At 50.7% G+C, this 22,244-nt stretch overlaps 7 protein-coding genes across 8 annotated transcripts; 1 reads left to right on the plus strand and 6 right to left on the minus strand.

Moving 5' to 3' along the window:
* Positions 1–1,345: 1,345 nt before the first annotated feature.
* Positions 1,346–2,632, minus strand: PV06_04655 (uncharacterized protein; the record flags this gene model as incomplete). The annotated part of the gene is made up of 1 exon (XM_016405574.1): positions 1,346–2,632. The coding sequence occupies one exon, from the start codon at positions 2,630–2,632 to the stop codon at positions 1,346–1,348; it is 1,287 nt and encodes a 428-aa protein (XP_016263780.1).
* Positions 2,633–5,633: 3,001 nt separating this feature from the next.
* On the minus strand, positions 5,634–8,749 carry PV06_04656 (uncharacterized protein). The gene is made up of 5 exons (XM_016405575.1): positions 7,987–8,749; positions 7,818–7,893; positions 7,605–7,723; positions 7,451–7,501; positions 5,634–7,331 (listed from the first exon to the last, which is right to left on the minus strand). Exons 1-5 carry the CDS (start codon positions 8,278–8,280, stop codon positions 6,030–6,032), a joined length of 1,842 nt encoding a protein of 613 aa, XP_016263781.1. The 5' UTR covers positions 8,281–8,749; the 3' UTR covers positions 5,634–6,029.
* A 1,562-nt stretch (positions 8,750–10,311) lies between these two features.
* PV06_04657 (uncharacterized protein) lies at positions 10,312–11,994 on the minus strand (the record flags this gene model as incomplete). Its single annotated transcript, XM_016405576.1, has 1 exon — positions 10,312–11,994. The coding sequence occupies one exon, from the start codon at positions 11,992–11,994 to the stop codon at positions 10,378–10,380; it is 1,617 nt and encodes a 538-aa protein (XP_016263782.1). The 3' UTR covers positions 10,312–10,377.
* Positions 11,995–13,705: 1,711 nt separating this feature from the next.
* Positions 13,706–16,777, plus strand: PV06_04658 (uncharacterized protein). Its single transcript, XM_016405577.1, has 2 exons — positions 13,706–14,369; positions 14,418–16,777. The coding sequence occupies exons 1-2, from the start codon at positions 13,795–13,797 to the stop codon at positions 16,315–16,317; spliced, it is 2,475 nt and encodes an 824-aa protein (XP_016263783.1). The 5' UTR covers positions 13,706–13,794; the 3' UTR covers positions 16,318–16,777.
* An 869-nt stretch (positions 16,778–17,646) lies between these two features.
* PV06_04659 (uncharacterized protein) lies at positions 17,647–18,072 on the minus strand (the record flags this gene model as incomplete). The annotated part of the gene is made up of 1 exon (XM_016405578.1): positions 17,647–18,072. The coding sequence occupies one exon, from the start codon at positions 18,070–18,072 to the stop codon at positions 17,647–17,649; it is 426 nt and encodes a 141-aa protein (XP_016263784.1).
* Positions 18,073–18,098: 26 nt separating this feature from the next.
* Positions 18,099–18,901, minus strand: PV06_04660 (uncharacterized protein; the record flags this gene model as incomplete). The annotated part of the gene is made up of 3 exons (XM_016405579.1): positions 18,099–18,169; positions 18,230–18,643; positions 18,727–18,901. 3 exons carry the CDS (start codon positions 18,899–18,901, stop codon positions 18,099–18,101), a joined length of 660 nt encoding a protein of 219 aa, XP_016263785.1.
* Positions 18,902–19,375: 474 nt separating this feature from the next.
* Positions 19,376–21,796, minus strand: PV06_04661. Of its 2 annotated transcripts, XM_016405581.1 has the most exons (4): positions 20,764–21,796; positions 20,424–20,707; positions 20,224–20,354; positions 19,376–20,174 (listed from the first exon to the last, which is right to left on the minus strand). In XM_016405581.1, the coding sequence occupies exons 1-4, from the start codon at positions 21,617–21,619 to the stop codon at positions 19,445–19,447; spliced, it is 2,001 nt and encodes a 666-aa protein (XP_016263787.1). In that variant the 5' UTR covers positions 21,620–21,796; the 3' UTR covers positions 19,376–19,444. The 2 variants fall into 2 exon arrangements, with proteins under 2 accessions (XP_016263787.1, XP_016263786.1); XM_016405580.1 differs by having other exon boundaries at positions 20,224–20,707.
* Between the last annotated feature and the right edge of the window lie 448 nt (positions 21,797–22,244).

The following is a 22,244-nucleotide window of genomic DNA, read 5'->3' on the forward strand; positions in this document are numbered from 1 at the left end:
TACACGTCGGTGATGAGGTGCTGGAGTTCGGCCGATGGCATGTTGGCGACCTTTTGGATGCAGGGTTGTACCGCCTCCTCAAAAGTCTCGAGGTCGGGACGATCCTCTGGGAGACCGAGACAGTCGAGTGTTGGTTTGGGGTTCATTCCGCCGTGAAGGTGGAAGAACCGGTCATCCTCGGTTCGGTAGATGTTGGTGGCACAGGTGCGGTACGGGTTCGACCACATCCTGTGAAAATCATAGTTTGGGATTCCAACGTCTTCTAGTTTGTCCATGTTTTGTCCCCTTCCGATCGTAGTGTCTGCATGATCAATCGTCCAGACCAAGGCCGACATGAAGAACAATTGGGCATGGTCCACGTTGATATTTGCCCCTGACAAGTCGACGTCGTATTTGCGTTTGACAAGTGCCGCGATCATACATGCCTCCAGGGCTTTGAGGGACGCGACGGATTCTGCGAACCGCCAATTGACGGCGATGGAGGGGAGGTCAGAACCTGTAAAGACGACGCGAGACGCGAACTGAAGGGCTTCATGAGGGATGTCTTTCTTGATCTTGGGATTGTCAAGTAACGCGTGTAAAAGTAGTCTTTCGGACTCGGCTGGAACAGAGTATGATGAGGTCGTTGCTGTCGACGTCGTATTTGCCATGATTAAATGACTGGTTGGCTGATCTCTAGCTGGAGGACAAACAAATAGAAACCTGCAAGAAGAATGTCACCTCTTTCTCTCGTAACCAGTACGTAGGCGTACCTACGTGGACATGCCCACTGATTCAATGTATAACCTACTCGGAGAATGTTGTCCGGGACGTATCTACACCTGACATATCGCAGATATCGACAACATCTGACCGCATGATACATTTCCCCGGGGGGTATTTGCGAAATCCCCATGGGAGGTGAACACGCTGAGGTAGATTCAATTTATCTCTCCTACGGCCGCAAGAGTGGTGGACATACCGTAACTGACCCAAGTTTGATGTAAAGTGGATATTCAGACAGACAGGTTCCACCGTAAAGCTGATTCGATGTTCATCACTCCCAGAGTTAGCACACGCAATTTAGCATGCAGTGTTCTTGGAAAATAGAATGTCGAATAAACGATCCCCTTAGAGTCTGTTGGGAGCATGGCCACGAAAGAATTTAAAGGTACGTTGCCTGATACGGAAGTCGACGGAAATGCTATGTGGAGACCCCACAATGCCTGCTCCTGTGGTTGCCATTGCCAATGTACAAGGAGAGCCTGGCCGAGAAGAGAAATAGTAGAATGTATATATATGTATTTATCAACATTTGCTTGACACCTTTAGATGTTTATGGCCAAGTTCAATCATAATGACCATCTTACCCTGGCTTCGCAACCACGTTTTCAATCATGACGACGTTCCCCCCTTTGCTCTCTTCCTGATCACCGCTGACTTTATGATCATAAGCAGCTCTTTCAACCTCATCAAACAAATGTAGAACGGTCGGGTTAAGGAATGGTAATACGGAGGTGCCGACCATCCCAGCTCTCTTGGAAGAAGGGTCGATCCAGTAGTATAAATTCCCGAGTCCACACCAGGATGCGCTACCAGCTTTGCGACCATGCGGCATATCGATATGGTTTAGCATCAAACCCGCTGAGCAGCCGCGGGCATCGGTGGGTAGAGAGGGCAAAAGTGTGCCTTCCCGTGAGAGGATTGGTATTGTTGGATGAAATCTACCCAGACCAGATTTGTCGACCTCCAAGGGGAGGAGGTCCGTGAAGAGGTAGTCCTTGACAGTTTCCTTTGCGAGGATGGTCCTTCCTGTCGCAGGGCTACTCCCCTCGTTCAATAGAGTGGCAAGCAGCTTCGCGTAGTCATTGAGAGTCGAATAGATGGAGGCACCCCCACCGAACATCTCGGGTTCTTCAGCATTCTTCAGGCTTGGATCAGCAACTAGGCGGTCGTCCATGTCATAATGGACGACGAGCTTTGCCCTCCCTGTCCGTGGAGCCGCAGCTGTGTCTTTCATCTCCAAAGGCACCAGGATTTGGGAGTTGATGTACTCGGGGAGGGGCACCTTTGAAACCGCCTCGACCACAAAGCCCAACCAGTCCGTGCTTATCCCATAAGTGTACTTCGTCCCCGGGTCGGCGACCAAAGGGTATTCAAAGTCCGCCCAGTCACCGACGGTGTAATATTGCACAGGTTGCCGGCCTGTGGAAGTGCGCCACGCCAGTGTTGGACCGTCGAGAAAGTCGTAAGAGAAGCCTGCCGTGTGGTTCATAAGCTGGAGGATGGTTGGTTTTGATTTGGGCGGTCGAAGGGATGGTACCGAGCCCTCCTCTCCTTCATGCGCACTGTGATCGAGTACTTGTGTTCTTGACATGGCCGGGACGTATCGTTCCACATGGTCTGAGGCTGACAGTTTGCCTTGTTCGATAAGTTGCAGTGCTGCAATGGTGGTCAACAATTTGGTACATGAGAAAATCTGGAGGACTGTATCCGCGCCGAATACAGGTGCATCCGGATCATCCATCTGAGTCGATCCGAACGTCTCTTTGAAGATGAAACAGCCTGTTTCATCGACGACAAAGGCTCCGATTCCAGGGACTTGCCCATTCTTCACAGCTGATTTGAAGAGGTCCTTCAATCTTTCATCCATGATTGTTTTATAAGATTCTGAGGGGTTTCTAGAGAGGGACACGGTGGTGAGGGAGATTCAAGTTGATGCAGGAACAAGGTGGCCTCAATGGAAGGGGGGGTCTGAATATATGAACGGAGCTGATCCACAGAGGTTACATGTACACGAGTATATGCAGCGACAACGGCCACCTATATATCCCACCTGAAGAAAGACATCAGTGTATTGCGATCCCGACTCTACCACACAAGTCGGTCACTTAATCCGTGTAGTTCTGAAAGTTGCGGCTCGCGTGGAGTCTCATTCGTTGCCCCAGCGGGGGGTAAGCGGGTGTTCTGGGGTATCCAGGAATCCTCACGTCTCAGAGATCTGCTTCTCCCTTCGAAGAAAAAGGATTCACAAAGGAGTTTGGGAAAGAGGGGATTTTCCGCGCTCGGATCGAGGTGATTCTTTCGGCCGTAAAGAACAGGAGCTTGACGGAGGAGTGAGGTCCATTGAACAAAAGCTTACATAACATGTCCGAAAGGGGTTTTGTATCACAACGTCTCCCCTCTTGCTTCACAGTCTTGAAGATTCAAGGATTTCATCTGTGAAGGATGCTTGCCAGTGTTTTGATATGAGGCTCTGCCCCTGGCAGTTTGTGCCTTTTTCCTGATTGCTTCAGCCTCGCCGCAAGTCCATAATTTCTGCCAGCCTTCGGACCGTGATTGGACGGTGGTTACGACGGGCTCGTGCGTGTCGACAACCTAATAAAGAAGCCTGGTGTTTTCCCTAATTACTTGCTGTATCTATGCCACATACACGTAGATAAGACATCAGCCGGATGGTATGACTGGCGTTCGATTGAGCAGTGTTTTCAATGACTCTTGTCTAAAGGTTGCTATTGATCCAAAGCCATGAGGAAGCAAACGGGCACCAAGTCAGCCTCATTTCAGTCTTACAACAACCTCATCCCAGGCTCATGAGAAGGTAGCGTCAATGCACGGCTCTACCAGGGATACTATAGCTATTTGCATACCTTTTCGGTGGGTGCAGGTCAGTCACGCAGTGAGCGATGCTGCTGTACCATCGCCGATACCGCAACGCGCTCTTGACCGCTCTTGACCGGTGACACTGTCAAAATCCACGGAACTATGCCCCAGTATCATGCTTCAAGTGAAGTGAACCTTGGCTACATATGTATGTATGGCACATCTGCAAAAACATACACAGACCCCTAGGCATGCCCTGGGCATCCTCCCCCCACGACCATAATCCACCTTCGGCATTCAAAATCGAAACCCGGAATTTCGCAAGCATATCCACACGCGTTTGAAGGTATTACTACTCGCCCACACGGGTATAGAACCCAAAAAGGCCCTGGTAAGCGAAGCAAGGATCGGCCGGTCCGATACTTGTGTGACAAGGCACGAAGCTACAGGCCACCACTACAACCCTACCCACACCCCCCTGACGCCATGTCTTCTTCCCCAGGCCTGTGTGTACTCGATCTTCACTGGAATTTGTGAAACACCTACGAGTACGAATACGCGGAGATCAGATTACAAACTAGTATCGCCAGGTCAGGCCAGGTCATGTGCGATTGTTGTTGTCCCGTATAGGGTAGGATAGTTTCCACACCCCCCAGATTATCTTCTGTGTTGGGTTGTACAACGTACGTGGAGTTCCTGGGCCTTTGGGGGAAAGCTATCATGACGTGGATCATGGTAATGTCCATTCTTGGGCCCTAGGATCCATGTACGTTTGTGTCAAAAGGACAGACAAGGGATCCCTGGGAAGAAAAACAGCCACTTTCGCACGCCGCACTATGATCGCTCGGACACACCGCTCTTGAGAGCTATTCCAAGAAAGGAAGCGGTAACACGACAGGAGGACGGAATACAAGGCTGATAGTAGTGATGTTCTGGTCTGTTATGTTGGTTCTTGTGTTACGGTTACAGTTTGTGTTTCCCAGCCCTTTTCCCCTTTGCAAGAAGACTCTTGGATCCCAACCCCTCGTAAGGAAACAATGGGGCAAATAGAAGCGGCGGGGTTCTTGGTTGTTGCTGATTTGTCTGCGTGTGTGTGACTTGAAGGATGACTGGGGGTTTGATGCAGGGCTTGGGAGAGTCAAGAGGAGTGTTTTTCCTCTTCCTTCACTTCTTCACCGCTCGAGCGAGTATTGTCCAGCAACCCTTGTCTGTCGTTTCATATATATTCTGTTCTCACCCAGCAATTATCCAACCAATCCCTACCTCATCCACACCCCTTGTGTGTCCTTGGATGACGGTCAACGTATTAGATCAAGCTTGTGCCCTTCCACACGCACTCTTCGAGTGCCTCGACCGCACGTTTTCACTTTGACCGCCTTATCACCACCTACCACTCTGATTAGATCAATCTCGGCCCTTGGCCTTTTGCACAGAGATCAGAAATAAAGAGATCAGCCAAGAAGGCACGAATCCACCCATCAAGATGCCAAATATGGCCTACTAAACGAAGGACGATCGTCGATCTATTTATCAAGCAGTACCAGGCCAGAAAGCCCTTTGCAGACCTGCTTGTGTGAGAGCATTCGGGAAACGGGGCATTTTGCCCTGTCGAGAGTGGTGCAAAGGGAAGGATGGAGGGTACTCGGCTCAATACTGGGATGTTGCAGCTGGGAGTGGAGGTAGTACCGACAAGAGACCTATCGCTGCAAATTGCCTCGAGAGATGGGTTAGGCTCTCCCTGTTCCTGAATAATGGCCACAAAGAAAAGGATCTGTCGATCATTATGGTACTCTGTGTACCAAGCCGACATGAGCCGGTATTCCGAATCAATATGACCCGGTCGAGGCGTTGGGAAACATACTTACGAGAATTGGATGTCGAGAGTGTGACTGTCGTTGGAGTGAGCAGTTACGTGAAGGCCATGGGGCTGAGTGAATGACACAGGACAGTGCTGTGCTCATCAGACCATGCAAAAGGTTGAGTGTTTTGTCAAAGTCCACCACGTACGTAGCCTCCAGGGGAGAAGGCAAAAGGAGCCAAATCTCATTGTTGTGAAAGTGAATCTAATTATGCTGCGTGCTTCTCCATTGACATATAGAGAAAAGGGGGGGGAGAGAGACAAAGAAAGCCTCGAAAACTGCTTGGTAGCCCATATCGTATGTCTACCAAACCAAAACCCACAATTGACAATGACCCTTCCGCTCAAATACCAGCCATTTTCCACCTACGACCTTCTCTTTTTTCTTTCCTTTTAACAAAACTGCATATTTACGCCTGACCACTTGAACCACATCTCACACCCCTCAAGAGAATATAAAAATAGTACCAAGGCCCTTTTCGAGAGTCCACCCTTGCTTTCAATGCTTCACTTCAGGCTCCAAAGTAGAGAGAGAGATTGCTGTAGAGATGGCGAAGAAGAGATAGTGAGAGGAGTGAAGAGGAGATGCTTAGATACCAGCATCTTCCTGTATGTACACCTCGTCATGGCTCCAATAGTTTTGCCAAACATCACAAGTGTCGACCAACGCGGACGTGTCCGTGAAGGTGGCCATAATCTCATCCTGGCGTTCGACAAACTGTAAGCCCAGGCCTTCGCTCGAGTGGGCGGCGATGTGACAGTGCATCAACCAGGCGCCGGGATTGTCGGTCTTGAAGGCCATGATCATGTAACCGTTCAGAGGCACGGTGGCGACGTCACGCCTCGGCGGGTTCGTGAGGGTCAGGTCCACTGTGTCGTTCAAGGGGCCGAAGCCCTGGGCGACGACAAAGTAGTCGTGCCCGTGGAGGTGCATGGGGTGGGAACGGTTGCGGTGGGAGATGTCCTGGATGCCAAAGTAGACCCACTCGTCCGACACGCTCAGGGGGATGGCGTCGTAGTTGGTGAAGCCTTTTTGCGGGGTGTAGCCCGTGTTGGGCCAGGAGGTGTTGTGGTCGTGGATCATCAGGTCCGTCGGGGCAGAGAAGTTGACCCAGATGTAGGAGCCGTTGAGCGTGAACAAGAACCCGGCCGGCATGGGGACAAAAGTGTAGTTCAAGTTCAAGAGCGAAATGGAGTCCGGGGCGGGCACGTCCAGGGCCACGTGAGGGACGAGCTTGTCGTAGGGCTCGTCCTCGCAGTGGAAGGGGTAGTCGGTGGCCGGGTTGGTCGTCGTGGGCAGCGCCGTGGAGTTGGCGATGCCGGCGTAGCGCACGATACCCAGCGTGTTGTTCCACGCGTCGTTGTCGCAGCAGGATCGTTGCCAGATGGGTCGGAGCCAATAGTTGTCCGGGGGTGCATTGGCTTCGACGATGATGTCGTACCTCTGGCCCATGGAGATGATGAGACTGTCGGTCGTGTAGGGCTCGAGGGGCACAAAATCCATGGCGATGACCGTCAGGCTGTGGCCGTCAATGGCGAAGCGGAAGTGCGAGTACAATCCCGTGTTGACGAGGCGGAGGCGGTACTTCTTGCCAGACTCAAAGGTCATCTCGAACCGTTCCCCGACCGTACCTTTGCCCTGGCATTGCGTCGTGTTGTCCTGGTGGCAGTCGAAGACGTTGGTGCCGTTGATGAGAGAGTTGGCCTGCGAGGGGGGGCCGGTCGTCGGTCTGTCCCACCACCACTCGTTGAAAGTCGAGATGTGAGCCCAGTCCATGAGCATCAGTGCCCCCAGGTCTTCATCGTAGTTCGCGGTGGCTGGTCCATTGATCACGATGGGACCAAAGAGACCCGCCGAGTACTGGAAGCTAAAGTGCGAATGGTACCATGACTAGAAGGGGCGGGCCACCGCCGATATCAGCGTGCTGCTCGACCAAAACATAGCTTCGAGAGAGGGATAGGGGATAGGGGGGCCAGGAAGGAAGGGAGGCCTTGTTAGGGCTGACTTACCGATCCATACTGGGTTGCTCTCCATTTGTAGGTATAGGTCTGACCGGGAGCCTGAAGCATTTACAAGAATCCACCTGGTCAGTGATTATTTCTTGAGTGATGACTTTTGTGGGGTAAGGAAGTAGCAAGGTCAGCTCTTCAGAAGCAGACGTACAATCGGACACTGAGTTACACCCGGAACGCCATCGAATTCGTTGTTCTCCTGCTGCCTCAGGCCGTGCCAGTGGATAGTGGTCCCATTGTCTTGCATCTTGTTGGTCACATGTACGATGACTGCGGGCCGAAATGAACGTCAGTTTGTACTCAGTCAAAATTGTTCGCTATATAGCGTGGACCATCCATCGGGCCGGTAGCTTGTTTTACTTACCTTCGTCACCCCAGTCTGCGGAGATGGTAGGCCCTGGAATACTCCCATTGAAGACAAGAACCTGCTGTTCATAGCCCTAGAAATAGAGACACGCGCATCCGGGTCAGCGTTGTATTTCTCCATAGAGCACTCCTCAGATTTGAGAAGGAGGAGGAAAACTTGTGCTCACATCAGGGGCCAGTGTTGTATTCTCTGCGACCAACCAGTACTCTCGCGTTACACCCGTATAGGGAACATCATCGTACCAATTCGTGTCGATCGAGTAATCACCCCAACATTGTCTGGAAGTCGGTGAGTGTTCACAGCCTCCCTGAGACTCGACGTCAGATTCTGACAAAGTGTAACATGGTTTTGTGTCGTTGTAAACGAAGTCTCGAGGCTGAGCAGGACTCTTCGGCAATGAAGCCGCCTGTACTTGCGCAAGGCAAGCGGTCAAAGCAATTGCCACTGTCAAAGAATACATAGTGATCGTCAGTTACTTGCCTTCTGGATAGCGATTTCTAGATGGCAGTTGGCTCTTCTTCAACGTTATGTACCATGCTGTGTCACCTCGGTATGCAAGGAACCGGCATTTCAAAATTAGGGCCCTACGTTCTCCCAGGAGATATTCATTCTCGCGTCGTCATCAATAATTGCCCGTGGCACCCACCGTTCTTCGGGGTTGTCGAACAATGTACCTACCTCGTACTTGGTGGTGTAGTCCCTGAGCAGCATGGCATATGGTCGAGGGCTGAAACTCAAATAGGAAATCCGCCGCAGTTCAATGTCGAGGATTCATTCTTGAAGCTCTGGTGCGAGTGGTGAAAACGCCGGAGAATTTCGTGCATCGAATGATTTGGTACTCTGTAAGATTGGTTGAATGCTCGCCTTTGACCGCCGGCTAAAACCGTCCGAGATCGCAGCCACCAATAAGCAGTACTCGTGGATACGAGCAGGATATACGCCGGGAGATTCGGAGGAATGGGCACTGAGGATGAGATCCTCACGTTCATGTAAGTGTGCGACCAGGATGAGCACATGTACGACATGTGGTGACCTTGCAGCTCGCATGGGGGAATGACTGGTTTCCATTGAAGAATCAGGCCACTCACTGGGTGAATCCCGGACGTCGCAGGATCTGCCCCCTGGTGTGAGTGAGAACATGGTACTCGATCGATATCATTCATCTTTCCCGCGTCTTCTTCGTAGCTCTAGCGAGAGCGTGGCATCACCGTATCCGTAGGATGCCTGGGAAAGGGGTGGGTGTCTCTGTGGGCTTTTTCACCGAGAACCCTCCACCAGACCGATTACAGAGTAGCGTATATGCCGTACAAGACATTACAAGAACCTCTAAGCATGCAGAAGCTCTTACCGGCGCGCTTGGCTTCCTGCCTTGATCTGAGTCAGGTCTGCAGGCTTCCCATATCTTTATCCATCTGCCTGATAAGATCTCTGTGGGTCCATTGGGGGCTGCATATAGGACGCGGGATGGTCACCACGGGGCATAATTGGGTGGACCCCAGCAACTAAATATTGTTCTTTCATTCCCAACATAAGGACTCCCAATAGTTAGTTCAATCTTACGCTTTGGGTCCCTTTTCAACTTCCCACCATCGGTGCATTTCGCTGGGAGAAATAAATTTCACCATGTGTACGAGTACGGGATGGTGGATAGCTACCGTAGGCTTTGAGCTTATCAAACCATGTCGCGGGGGACTCAAAGTCGCTGACCATCCATCCTATTGAGAGCCTCGTCAGATCAAGATCGAGGCTCTGTTCCCGGTCGGTAATGGGCTGGAATGATTTCTGATCAGCATCGCAGTACCCGTCTTACTCAGTATCTGGTTACATTCGCCCTAGGGGCTGAGACAAGCCCCTATCAGATAGAATATAGCCATAATCAGTCAGATTAGATACTGGTTCCCTTGTTGAGGACAAGGCCACTCCTTAGCGTACGTCGATCATGCGCCATTCAAGCCACCAACTGCATAGGCTCTGGGTTACTCTCCCTTCCGCTAACAGAACGTGTTTCAATCGAATATCCAAGTTGGTTCTGCTAAGCATGCCAAGGGAGACGGCCCTGCATTTACTTCACGTTCTCGCTTAGAGGACCCTGACAGCGCATGCCGCTTGTCATTCTCGTTGAGATTTCATCTTCTCACCCGTTTGACAGTTGCGCATTTGCATGATATTGATGAGCTGTCCGAGCGCTACCGACGCACGACTCTGCGAGTCCTTCACAGGTGCTTGAAATATATCGGCTATTCAATCCTTTCATGGGGAGACCCCGGCGAACAAATGATAATCTCGCCGCTGAAACCAACCATAGGACACACTGACCTAGCGAGTGCTTCAAGCCTGCTCTAGCGTTTCCATGTCCGGGCAGTGAATGCGGCCCCTGCCACCGTGTGGCGCCTCCAACCTTTTCCCTGCATATCCGGCACCTTAGAAAGACAAAACAAGCTATCGCAAGAGCCGGCCGGAACGAAGTAGACAAAAATGAAACTGGTATTCCCTTAGTACCATAGATTGATTCGCCTACCCATAACGCCTTTCGTTTGAACAATGTCTATTCGATGAATCAAAGACGCCACTCCATTAAATTTGCAGACAGCACTTGCACACTAGCCTCCAACCCCTCCAACAGTTTGTGTAGATAGCTTGTGTATGTGTCGCCTTCTCGCATCTCCGCGTCACCTGGACATAGGCGTGGGAGAGACTTCTTGAGAGATGCCAGCACGATCTGGATCTTGGCCAAGATGCGGGAAAAAACGACACCGAGCACCAAGAGACTCTCATCTCCCTTGATTTCGTAGCTGCCCAAAGTGAATTTGGTATCACCTTGCTTTGGCGGGAAGTCGACTTGTTGTGATTTGCTGTTATGCCCGTGCATCCAGTCATGTGGATTCGATTGTGAGAACATCCGTCGTGACGCACCCTGTAAGAGCCGGGTGACAGCTCTAATGCTCATGGCTGATAATAGCAGGACTTCTCTGTGCTGGTCTTGTTGACATATGCGGCATTGCAGATATGTGTCCCAGGACTTCAACCCCTGTTCCACGCCATTCAGAACGACGTCAACTGGTAGCTCTGATAGCCCTTTCAGCAGTTCTTGGAGATGCGCAAGTAGCTTGGCGTGACGATGCAGACATTGGCACCTATTCTCGTCGAGGGATGCATGACTGTTGGGCGCCAGCAATGGTGAAAAGGCTAAGGCTAAGCCGTCGGCATCTGAAGCGGACATTCCAGAAGATTCATTCGAAAACCACGGCTGTAACATTGCAGGACTCCCACCAGCACTGTTACAATTCGTTGAGCATTTCGATTCAGTGCTGTTACTGTTTGTTGTAGTCTTTGAAAGCGGTTCGGAGGTAATGCCAGAAGAGCTTGAAAAGCCAATATCATCTTGTTCAATAGATTGTAGGATTGAATCTCTCAGAATCTGAGAGGGTGACATTGCGGAGAAATCTGCCTCGGTGGAAAGAGGAAAATTGTCGGGGAAGATCTGCATGCCACAGGAATGCATATCGCCTGCACCAGCGTCGGGATTGAAGCCAGAGCAGAGATCCATGGGGTCGACACTTAGATCGTTCGCGATCATTGGAAAAGGGAAGCTGTGTTGATAGACAGCCGCTGGGTCATGGATGCTGCTGGAGAAAGTAGGGAAGTCGTGGCCGGGGTTGAAGTCGAACGGAAGGCTGCTCACACATTTTTGACGTTGACCACGCAAGTCTAGGTGTGGGGTCAAGGGCGAAGAAAGACCAGAGGCAAAAGAAGAGAGAGACGAAGACGACGGTTCGGGGAATTGGTATGATGATGCATTGAGCTGATTCGGAGGGACTGAGATATTTCGAGGATCGGGGTAGCTGTTGGTATGGGCGTTGATGCTACTTCCGCTGTTGCTGCTGCTGTAGCTCTTGCTCAGTGATGTCCGTGATGATCCATTAGATTCGCTTCGACCATGATCGGCTTTCGTATTGTCGCTGCTTTTCTTGTTGCGTGTTCCTTTTGGTCGTCCAGCTCGGTTGGACTGGCTGTAGACGCAGGTACTTCCAGAACGCTGACATCGGGTACAAGGGCTACTGCCACAGCACTTGGTTTTGGCACCGTGGCAAGCATCACATGCTTGACGGAGCCTCTTGTTTAGCGAGGGTGACGGCTGGGCAGAGTCGTGAGGGAGTGTTGAAGCTGGAAACATGGTTGCAAAGGTGTCTTAGCGGTTTGTAGAAATGATCTCATCAGTAGCAAAGTGCAAGTTTGAAGCCTCTCTGTCTCTCTCTCCACAAATTGAGACTTTCGACTTCTCTTGTAGCATTGATCTGACAAGCATCGCGAGGTCGTCCGTGTCACCCATTCAACGCGTGAAAGTCGTCGAGACGCCGATTGGATGGGGCCATCGGTGATGGCATTGGACAATGCATACCCTCATCAGGACTGCAAAGCTCTCTGACGGACAGATGGGGACTGGAACCCAGGACGTTGGGGGCTGTTTACACAACGATACTGCGCCGCGTTGCAGATGGGAGTCCTCAAAAGTCAACTCTCTTTTTTTGAATCACCGACGACCAGCGGAACAAGCCAATGGAAATTCCCCAGCCCACAGCCGGTTCAGGGATCCCAGCTATACTACCTTGAGCAAGAGATCGTCTCATGCAAGCGCCGGCGCCCTACGAGAGGGAGGTCAAACTACTGCATCTTCAACATGTCAAGTGTCGGAGCTTTTTCTGTGACCAAGTTGACTAGGCTACGATCCTTCGCGATGCTCGCTTTACTATTTCCGTCTTATCTTGGGCCACTGACACAATGGCACCGCCGTCGGTGAACGTGGCGCACGGGAGGTACGACGGGAGACGCTTGATGCTTGACTAAGCCCAGTCCTCTTGCGAATAGGGGGGTCCGAGGGCATTCCTGTTCCGCAAAAATTATAGGACGCCAGCCTCACCGTCTTGGTGTTGCTCAGGCCTAAACGAAGCACACCTCATTCAACCCTATCCGAAGTCTCTGTGACACTTGTGACACCTGTGTCCTTGCACAGTTACATATTGCTGCATTTCCTATAGCAGGGACAGGGTGTCGTTTAGACATCCCGACAATTACGCTTTTACGATCCAGCTATGACTGTGCAGATGCCACATATTGACGGTCAGCACCACAGATCAGCTTTTAGCTGTTGATCGTTGGCCATGAAGGAATGAGCTCCGTACGTGCCTCTGTTCGTTGCCCAATGCTCAGTCTGATAGCCTACAGGGCTGCGACGAATTCGGGTTGATTACCGGATACTCTTGTCCTTTCCTCACCGGCCCAGCGATTCCATGCGAGATGGTAAAGTATCAGCATGCCGGTTGACCACTCTTATGAGCCACTTGTATATCATTCTGGTGCTCTGGTAGCAAGTTCTGACGGGGCTTGTGCGTGAGCTGGACGCCGAGATGCATTGTGCTGCAGGATGCTTTGCATGTTACCTTCAGGCAGGTGTAGGTCCAATGGGACACTAGACGATTATCTATCTGGGTGAAGCCAGTCGCGTCACGAGCACGACTTGCAGGGCTGCATTACACCTGCTATGTCGACGATGCATTCCTTGTGTACTGATGATCTGCAGGGACAAGCATCCCCTGGTAGCGTTGACCGTAACTTGTGTCTGGCAGGAATGGTCCACAATCCTTCCACAGCCAACTTGATAACCTGCAGAAGTCGGCGTGAACCTAGCTAGGATGGTCAGATTTCCAGATGAGATTGCCTTGTCAGATGAAATCGCCTGAGAATACGATAATGCAGGGAAGATCACGCAAGATGTACACTGCTCGTTTACTTAGTCGACCGTGTAGAATGTATGGCGGACTATTTATGCCTCTTATGCCATACATGGGGAAATTGGAGATTTCAATCTGCGACTTTTTTTTGAATCTCACAATCGAAGTGTCAGAACGCCATTCAATCGCGCGGCGAGTCTCTCAATCTTGTCTGGTCTGTTACAGGCAGAGAGCTTGTTGTCATCATGGCTTCCGAAGAATCTCACGAAGCTCCGGTGGATCTGACCGCAGATTTCAAGTCCTTTCAAGACCAGGTTCAGAGCGCGCTTGTTAATGTAACGAGAACAGCAGGCCGCGTTTCGAACGAGGATCTAGGCTTTCACCGCTCGTCCAGCGAGAAATTGTCTCGTGCTCTTGATCGCCAAAATGCTCATCTCTTGCGTCTCACGAACAAGTTGCTCAAGGCTGCCACTACCGACACGAGTATCAAACCCCCAACTCTTCAGAGCCCCGACGGGATTGATGACAATTGGCGACGAGTTGTTGACATAGTAGATGATCTTTTGGAGAAGGCAGACTCTGCTCTGGACGAGGTCTCTGGTGTCATCAAGCGCCACAGTCCGAGTCTGAAAGAGGGAGATGCGCCTTCACAGAATGCAAAACTCGCCAGAGATCGCTTTTCCCATGTGATGCAAAAACCACAAGTTCACTTTGAGAAAAAAGTCAATAACCATGAAACAAAGCCTTTCAAGCCTCTACTTCGTTCCAAGCCTCATGCGAAAGTGCCGCTTGAGGAGTGCGTTGGTGAGGAACAATCTGGGTAACTACCTTTTATCCTGTTCAAGGTCACCTTCTGACTGTCTCCCAGGTACAAGCACCCCTATGCCCCAGAAATTGAAGACTACACCTATCCACCCAGCGTTTATGAGACTAGTTCGCCCATTCCCTTCAATCCACCTGAAAACACGGAACCGATCTATGTTGACACCGAAGAAGGCGTGAAAGAAATGCTAGAAGAGCTAAAACAAGCCACAGAGATAGCCATTGACTTGGAACATCACGATACGCACTCCTTTATTGGTATTGTCTGCCTCATGCAAGTTAGCACAAGAGAGAAAGATTGGATCATCGATACCCTCAAGCCATGGCGAGAGAATCTACAGATGCTCAATGAGGTACTGGCTGATCCCAAGATCCTCAAGGTCTTTCACGGCTCAAACATGGACATGATCTGGCTACAGCGAGACCTCGGTCTATACGTTGTCGGCCTGTTTGATACATTCCATGCCTCTATGGCGCTACAGTTCAACGGAAAAGGCCTCAGGCACCTTTTGGAACGATTCGCCAACTTCGAGGCACAAAAACAGTACCAAACCGCGGACTGGCGGGTTCGACCTCTACCCAAGGAATTGATAGACTACGCTCGTTCAGACACGCATTTCCTTCTTCATATCTACGACAACATGAGGAATATGTTGATCGAGTCTTCCACTCCCAACGAGAATCTGGTTGATTACGTCCTGCGAGAGTCAAAGAAAGAATCTCTTCAGGTATACGAACGTCCAGTGTATGATGCAGAGACCGGACGTGGCTCCCTAGGCTGGCTGAATCTTCTCATGCAGCGATCAGTGTCTTTTGGACCAGAACAACTCAGTGTTTTCCGAGCAGTGCATGAGTGGCGGGATCGCAAAGCACGAGAGACCGATGAAGGATTACAATTCATCATGCCCAACCATATCATATTTCAAATAGCAGAAAGCATGCCGACTTCAGCATTCACCTTCCATGCCACGGTTCGTCGCAACACCAAGGCGATTTCGAATTACCTTCCGGAATTGATCGAGATTGTCAAGAAGGCCAAAGCCGAAGGAAAGGAAGGGAAGACTGTGCAGGAGGTCCTCAAGCATGCCGAAGACGTGTATGGTATTGTCCCTCGTCGTGGGCCGAGATATTGGCCACGGCAACAACAACAACAACAGACTACGTTCGAAGGTGTAGGTGCCACGTTGCAAAAGCTCGTCGCTACTGCTGCCAATGAAAGTGTGTCGTCTTCTGCTTCCCTGGCAGCTGACATGCCTATTGCCAAGCGATCTACTTCTTCCCGCTTTTGGGGCACAATTACACCACAGCATGCACATATCGCGACCGAGACTACTACGGCTTTCGCTGCTTTAGCGTCTGTCCTTCCACTACACACCGCTCACAATTCAGACAAGCTTTCCCAGCAGCCCACAGAACCAGCTCCCGATAATGCTTCGCAGCCTGCAGTGTCTGCCGAAAAAGACCAGCCTCAACCTTCTCAACAACCCAAGTCCAAGGAGATATTCACCTTGAAAGAACGCTCGCGCTCCAGGAAACGTAAAGCAGGCGAGACTGACACGATAGAGGATGAACCTGCCACTACTTCACCAAATGTGGCTGACGACTCGGTTTCCATAAACCAGGATCAGGAAGTTGCTCACGAAGCAGCACAAACTCCTGACCCAGCATATGCAGACAAACGCCTAGCAAAGAAACAGAAGAAGGCGGAGAAGAAGGCCCGGAAACAGGCAGAGAAACTCGCTGCAGAACAAGCTGCTCAAGAAACCAAGCCTTTCGATTACGCGGGAGCAGAATCCTTGCTGACACCAGCTGCTCAACCGGCACCAAATACTCATGGTACAAAGAAGATGAATCCGTTTGCGAAAGCGCTAGACACCGGTACCGGGGCGAGGCGAAGCAAGATGGGTAAAGAGATGAGCGGAAAGTCTATGACATTCAAATCGTAAAACTTATTTCTTCAGAGCCTGAAGTGGATTCGATTTGGACTTGGACAAAAAAAGGCCGCTTATACTTAAGCTTTGGGAGGGTGAGATTGATCTCTACTGGGAGGCGAATACGCTGGCTTATTTTTTCGGTCTATTATGCTCTATGTCGTTTTGTGCTGCGGAGAGTTGCCTGGGTCTCGTAAGGATCGATGATGAGACGATGGAATGCCTTGGACTTGACTGAGCAAAAATGGGGACAGAGGCTCTCTCTCTCTCTCTCTCTCTCTCTCTCTCTCTCTCTCTGTCTGTCTTTTAGGGGCTCGTTTAGTCGTAGAATAACGCCGGTATGGTACGGTGCGGACAAGGTCCAAAAGTCAAGCATTAGACAAGCTTGAACAAGCTCAAATACAAAGTAAGCATTAGTTATGGGCATAAGCACGGCGGCAATGAAAAGACATATGGAGTGATTAAGATTATGATATAAGGGACGGAGTATGATTACTGTACTTTCGAATTCCATCCAGGAGGGTTATTTGTGGTGGTGATGGACGGGCCGAATCCGAGATTCTGGGTAGTATTTGTTTCTCCTTTCCGGTTTCTTTGTTTCTTTGCAGTGTCTATTTCTATCCCAAAGTACCTGTACAAAAATCGCCGAAAGGTGGTCCCTAGGTACATGCTTGTGTCCTTACTCACATGTGACTCCACAAGTACCTTGGTGTTTGTAAATGTGAGTCTTTGGGCCTTTTTTTTCCCCCAGGACGTTGGGTACATACAGTACGGAGTATACTGTGACAGACCGGGTCGGTGGGGCCCGGGGGTTGGAAGTCAACAAAAGTGGAGTGTGAGTGGTCCGGTATTACCAGAGGTATTTATCACTCCGACACCTGAGACAAGGAGTTAAGTCGAGGGCCTAACAGGTGATGCCTTGACAATCAGATGCCTGACGGCTTGCCTCGGCGGGTTGGAGCCAAACAGGTATGTATAGGTGCTGTACTGGTAGACAGATGTTTCACCTGCCTACGAGTAGGTACGGATACCTCGTCTAATTGTAATCCGTCGTGACCCTCTCAGAAATCAATAAATGAAGAAAGTAAAATGATACGATCGCAGCCATCATCCAAATCGACACCAACAGTAAATAGAGCGAGGAAGAGAGAGAGAGAGAGAGGCCAACACACTTTTACATCAGTTTACAGTTTCCCCCTTTTCTGCCCCCGATGAATGTAAACAAAACACAACGGCGAATGATCATGTCCAAAGGAAAATGAGAAATGCATCAAAGATTGCACGAGTCCAGATGGTAACAGGAGGTGACGAGACAACGAAGCTGCATGAACAATAGGTCCAAGGTTAGTTGTGTTTGGTACGCAACAAGCACCTGGCAGACATAAACACAGACGGGTAGGTACACCAGTCCGCATATGCAAAGTGCATTGATGAATTCAATTGTCGATTCTCGAAAAGAACCCTGCAGGATACACACACAAAACCCCGACATGAAATATCAAGTTCCAAAAAGAAAAACAGAATCTTCTCGCTCTGTAACGCCGAAACCCTCTCTCTACTATTCTGGATATGAGACTCGGGAATCCTGATTCGTGTGTGCATCATCAGCCTGACCTCATGTGTGAATGATAAGACGGCTGTGATTGTAGTAGTGGTAGTAGAAGTAGTTATTGGTACGAGGGCCACACACGCAAAGTAAGAAGTGTGTATACCAACTGAGATCTGCAACTCTTGTTTCTCTCTCTCTCTCTCTCGCGCGCGCGCGCGCATCAAAACCAACCACAACTTCTTTCTTTCTACAGTGCGAGCTCGGCCTGCATCCTCTTCAATTCTTCTTCTTCGTCTTCTTCTTGCGATGTTTGTTTGACTGTCGCGAGATCGTCAGTGTTACTGTAAATTGTGGGCTCCCATGCGGATGATGACTTACTCGGAGCATTTGAGACGGCAGGTAGTCTATTGACTTCTCCCGTGACGGGTGTAGGACCAGTGCTGATCATCCTCTCATCCATGGCCTCTTGTTCGAGGCCTTCCAATTCTTCTTCGAGATCCGCCTCGTCGATGGGCTCGCCGATGGGTGCATTCGTAATGGCACTGGCGATTTCTTCCCCGAGGGCATGTTGCTCGCGTAGTTCGTCCATTGTCTGGTCGACCTTGTCGATCGTCAGGTTGCCGTGGATCTGTTTCATGGCCGCGCCTGCGTTCTTCATGGCGTTGAGGGTCTCTTGGTTGATGTTGGCGGCCTCGATGGAGTAGATTTGTTGTTCGATCTGGGCGATCTGTGCCGACGTCTGTTCGAGGGTTCGCTCGTGAAGCTTCTTCCGTCGCAAAGCAGCTTTTGCGGCTGTACACCATTTACAAATGTCATGTCAACATACTTGTATCCTCGGTCTGAGCGGGGGTTACCTGCTGCGGCGCCTTGCTTACCGGTTTTATTCGTCGATATGTTCTTTCTTGCTATGGCGTCTTGTTCTGCCATCTGGCTTTCCAAATGTTTTTCTCGTTTCTGTAACATGTCCAGCTGCTGCCGCAGCTTCAGGATGGCGTTCTTTGGTGCATCTCTTCTCGCTTGGGCTGCTGCCCCTCCAAACCAACTCCACATATTGAATCTTGACGGCCGACGACAGCGTTGGCTCGACGACTATCGGGCGAGGGTACGAGGCGCGGTTCGCCTAGGCGGGGAGTGAAAAGCAAAAGGTCTATCCGGTGGGTTGGACAAAAGGACTCGCTCTGCCTAGGACGGCGATTGTTATCGCGTGGGCAAATGATCGAGGATCCGACGGCTCCAGGAACTCGGCTGGACGATAATGAAAGGTAGAAGTCGTAAGTGAGAGAGTTAGGGAATCAATCTTATACACTAGGGCACGAGGAGAGATCAGATGGTGGACGAGAGGCGGGCTTTGATGAGTTGCCTGGGAACGAATCTGGAAGAGTCCAAGTGCATGACATCGTTGGTTTGCTCATCGGCGGTGGCTCGCGGCTGGCCCAGAAACCGAAGGTTTGCCGAGCACTAACACATGAATTTGCCAAGGCACTATCCGGACTAATGTTTGCAACGAGGCTGACCTGGCGTGAGGCTGAACTTGATTCATCATTATTACATCGAGATCTTTGGCCACCAAATACTCGTCATCGTACAACTGGCCTAACCAAAGCAAAAGTCGTGATCCCCTTCCTGACAAGCATGCCGTCGCATGTCAATAACTTCTCCCCACCATAGTTCCTGGTCGACCATGATTTGGCTGGCCCAGACTTCTGCCAGAATCTCCGCCGTCGTGGGAAACATCTGATACCCGAATACTCCGTACCATCGCTCACAGTATCCGCGTATGAAATCCTTGTGCCGTTGATCATCGGTCTCGGCACCAGCTAGAAATATCGGAAGTAGTAATTGTTTCAAAGTGTCGGACGACGTCCGTATGGAGATGACGTGGTCCAGACACAGTCGGCTCAGATACTTTAGTCTGGCACTCCTTCGTGCCACGGGTACATTCTGATCCGGGAACACTCTGATGGCGTATATCTGTAACGAGTATCGAATAGCCTCACAACAGTGATATCGATCTCTCGCCTCTTGTAATTTATCTTCATCCGCATCTTCGGCTTCGAGGTCTTCCTGCAGAGGGCGATGGCCCTTTAAATTCGTCTCAATTTCGGTCACGATTTTTCGTAGTGTCTTTTGGGGCATAGCTTGACTGTTTACTTGCCCAGCAAGATGGGCAAATTGCATTAGTGGGACCAGCAATTCTCGAGGAATGCCAATGAGATCAAAAAATGTCCAGAAGGGCGAACTTTCCCACTGAAGGACTGCTTCGAAATATGTGTAGGGCATGACTGGAGCACGTCGTGATAGTAATGCCACAACGGCGTCCCACCTCCATTGTGTCAGTGGTGCCTGGAGAAATAGTAAGATGAACAACTTACCATAATAGCATGGCGACTTGGGTTTGGGTCCTGAAGGACAGTGACCATGTGTTGACGCCACCGGCGAGTTCAAGCAGTGCATATGCGTTACTCAGGTGAGTCCTCCATGCGTTCAGAGCTGACTGGACAGTCTGGGAGAAGGAATTAGCATTCGACAGGTTCAGTGTAGTCAATGCCCGAAAAGGGGGGCCCGGTCTCACATCAATGCACCACAAGGCAAGTAAAGTGTCCAGAGCAGGTAAGCTCTGATTATGAATATGTGAACTCTGTAAAGCTTCTTTGTAGAGCACCATCGATTGGTTCTTGTGTTCGTAGAATTCCAAAGGAGGCGCTTTATCTTGCCGATAATCCTTCCGGTGGTGGCATGCGAGCGCAATGATCGCATGGAATAGATGTTTTGAGCCTCTCGACGTTTCCCTGCGATACCTGAACGGATTGATATCCAGGTCGATGGTGATCGGGTATTTGCAAAATTCCTGGTCGTCTACGGAGTAATAATGGATGAGCATAAGCTTTGCCAGAGTCAGCAACACCACTTACATCTGTCCAGCAAAACTGAAAATTGATCCACCACATTGGCATACTGTACATGGGGCGGGATGGAGTTCATAAATATTTGGTTCATAGCAAAAGGCGTCTGATGGTGGGCTTTGGTAAGGGCCATGGAATTTTGATACTGGCCTGCATCGACAAACTCAGGCCAGGGTGGTGCGAAAGTTGGATTGCGTTCTTCATCAACAGTCCACTGATCGGTGACATACCCAGAGGTTAGGATTGGGGGTTCTTCTGTCGCTCCCCCAACAGACCAGATGGTGTAGGTGCCGTCTTCAGGATACATCGTTTGTGTAGGATTCATCATGGTCGGAGGCGCATACTCCACCCCAGTGGCATCCATCATCTCTTCCGGCTTGAATGATGATCCTTGAGCGTTCATATGCCGATTTTCCTGAAGCGGAAAGTCTGCAGTCGTCGTTGTCGCTGTATTCGACAGCGGCTCTGGCCGGGCATCTTTTGAAGTCACTGAGTTCTTTCTCACGTGCTTCTTCCTCTGCTTGGGCGGCCAACTCGTCACAAATGCGAATTCACGCTCAGCCTTTCTCGAAGGCAGAGCTCTCTTTATCACCCCAGCATCACTCCCCGACGGCTTTGGACTATCACTGGCTTCCGCACGTGCTGGCGCTTTATGTCTCCGTCGACTGTCGTCCCCTCGGCGGGATGGCAGGTCACTGCCTTCCCAGACTAAACGTGTCTGAAAGCCGGCGCATTTCTCCCCAGCTTCCTGGCAAGTCCTGCATATCGGCCGTTGTCTGTCACACTTTCTCTGTTTTGACCTGCACGAGTGACAATCCGACTTCGCGAACGCCAGAGAATTCGTTCTCGGCGGCACATTAGTCATTATGCGCGCAGAGTGCGTGCTTGAGCAAAGTGGCGGTGAATGGCTTCGCCAGCGACACTACTAGTGATGATGTTGTTGTTGTTGTCGTCGTTTCTTGACTAAACGGTTCTCAATATTTGCTGTCTGTCACGTTCTGGAAGGTAGTGTTGTTGAAGGATCGTCGGAACATGACGTTTGAAGACCACAGCGACCCTTTTTTTCTCAAATCGTTTAGACGAAGATCTGCCAAATTGAGGGCAATGTCGGAAGTCAGCGCGGAGCTCGGACCAAGGTCATTAGGGCGTCTTTTAGGTGGCCATCAAGCAAGCCTAGCAGGAGTTTGGCAACGCCCTTTTGAGCCTCCCGTCACCCCCCTTCAAGAGCTTGGCCCAGGCAGCAAACGCCTATTGTACGGAGTACTCGTACCAGTACTTTGAAGAGACACCCGTCTCCACTGATAAGGGGGTCTACTGATGCACCTCGCCGACTTAGTAACGCATTCGATGCTGTTGGGTGAGTCTGTCCCCGCCACATCCTCTCTCTCCTCCCTACAAGCACAGTCCAGCGCTCATACGATTGTGGGACCCACCGCCTGGACGAGCCTCTCCGGCGGCAACTTGCACTCTAGCTCGTTTAGTTGGAGACA

The sequence above is a fragment of the Exophiala oligosperma genome (genome assembly GCF_000835515.1).
Source record: "Exophiala oligosperma strain CBS 72588 unplaced genomic scaffold supercont1.4, whole genome shotgun sequence".
NCBI classification, from domain to species: Eukaryota; Fungi; Ascomycota; class Eurotiomycetes; order Chaetothyriales; family Herpotrichiellaceae; genus Exophiala; species Exophiala oligosperma.

Bases quoted from the DNA above. Each gene is read 5' to 3' on its own strand.
- PV06_04661 (XM_016405580.1), bottom strand. From the start codon at position 21,619: ATGACTAATGTGCCGCCGAGAACGAATTCTCTGGCGTTCGCGAAGTCG. The intron at 20,708-20,763 runs GTAAGTGGTGTT...ATTACTCCGTAG, and splicing joins TTCAGTTTTGCTGGACAGAT to ACGACCAGGAATTTTGCAAA. The intron at 20,175-20,223 runs GTAAGTTGTTCA...GACACAATGGAG, and splicing joins CAAGTCGCCATGCTATTATG to GTGGGACGCCGTTGTGGCAT.
- PV06_04658 (XM_016405577.1), top strand. From the start codon at position 13,795: ATGGCTTCCGAAGAATCTCACGAAGCTCCGGTGGATCTGACCGCAGAT. The intron at 14,370-14,417 runs GTAACTACCTTT...ACTGTCTCCCAG, and splicing joins GTTGGTGAGGAACAATCTGG to GTACAAGCACCCCTATGCCC.
- PV06_04656 (XM_016405575.1), bottom strand. From the start codon at position 8,280: ATGTATTCTTTGACAGTGGCAATTGCTTTGACCGCTTGCCTTGCGCAA. The intron at 7,502-7,604 runs GTACGTCTGCTT...TAAATGCTTCAG, and splicing joins GTGTAACTCAGTGTCCGATT to GCTCCCGGTCAGACCTATAC. The intron at 7,332-7,450 runs GTAAGTCAGCCC...CGCCCCTTCTAG, and splicing joins GAGCAACCCAGTATGGATCG to TCATGGTACCATTCGCACTT.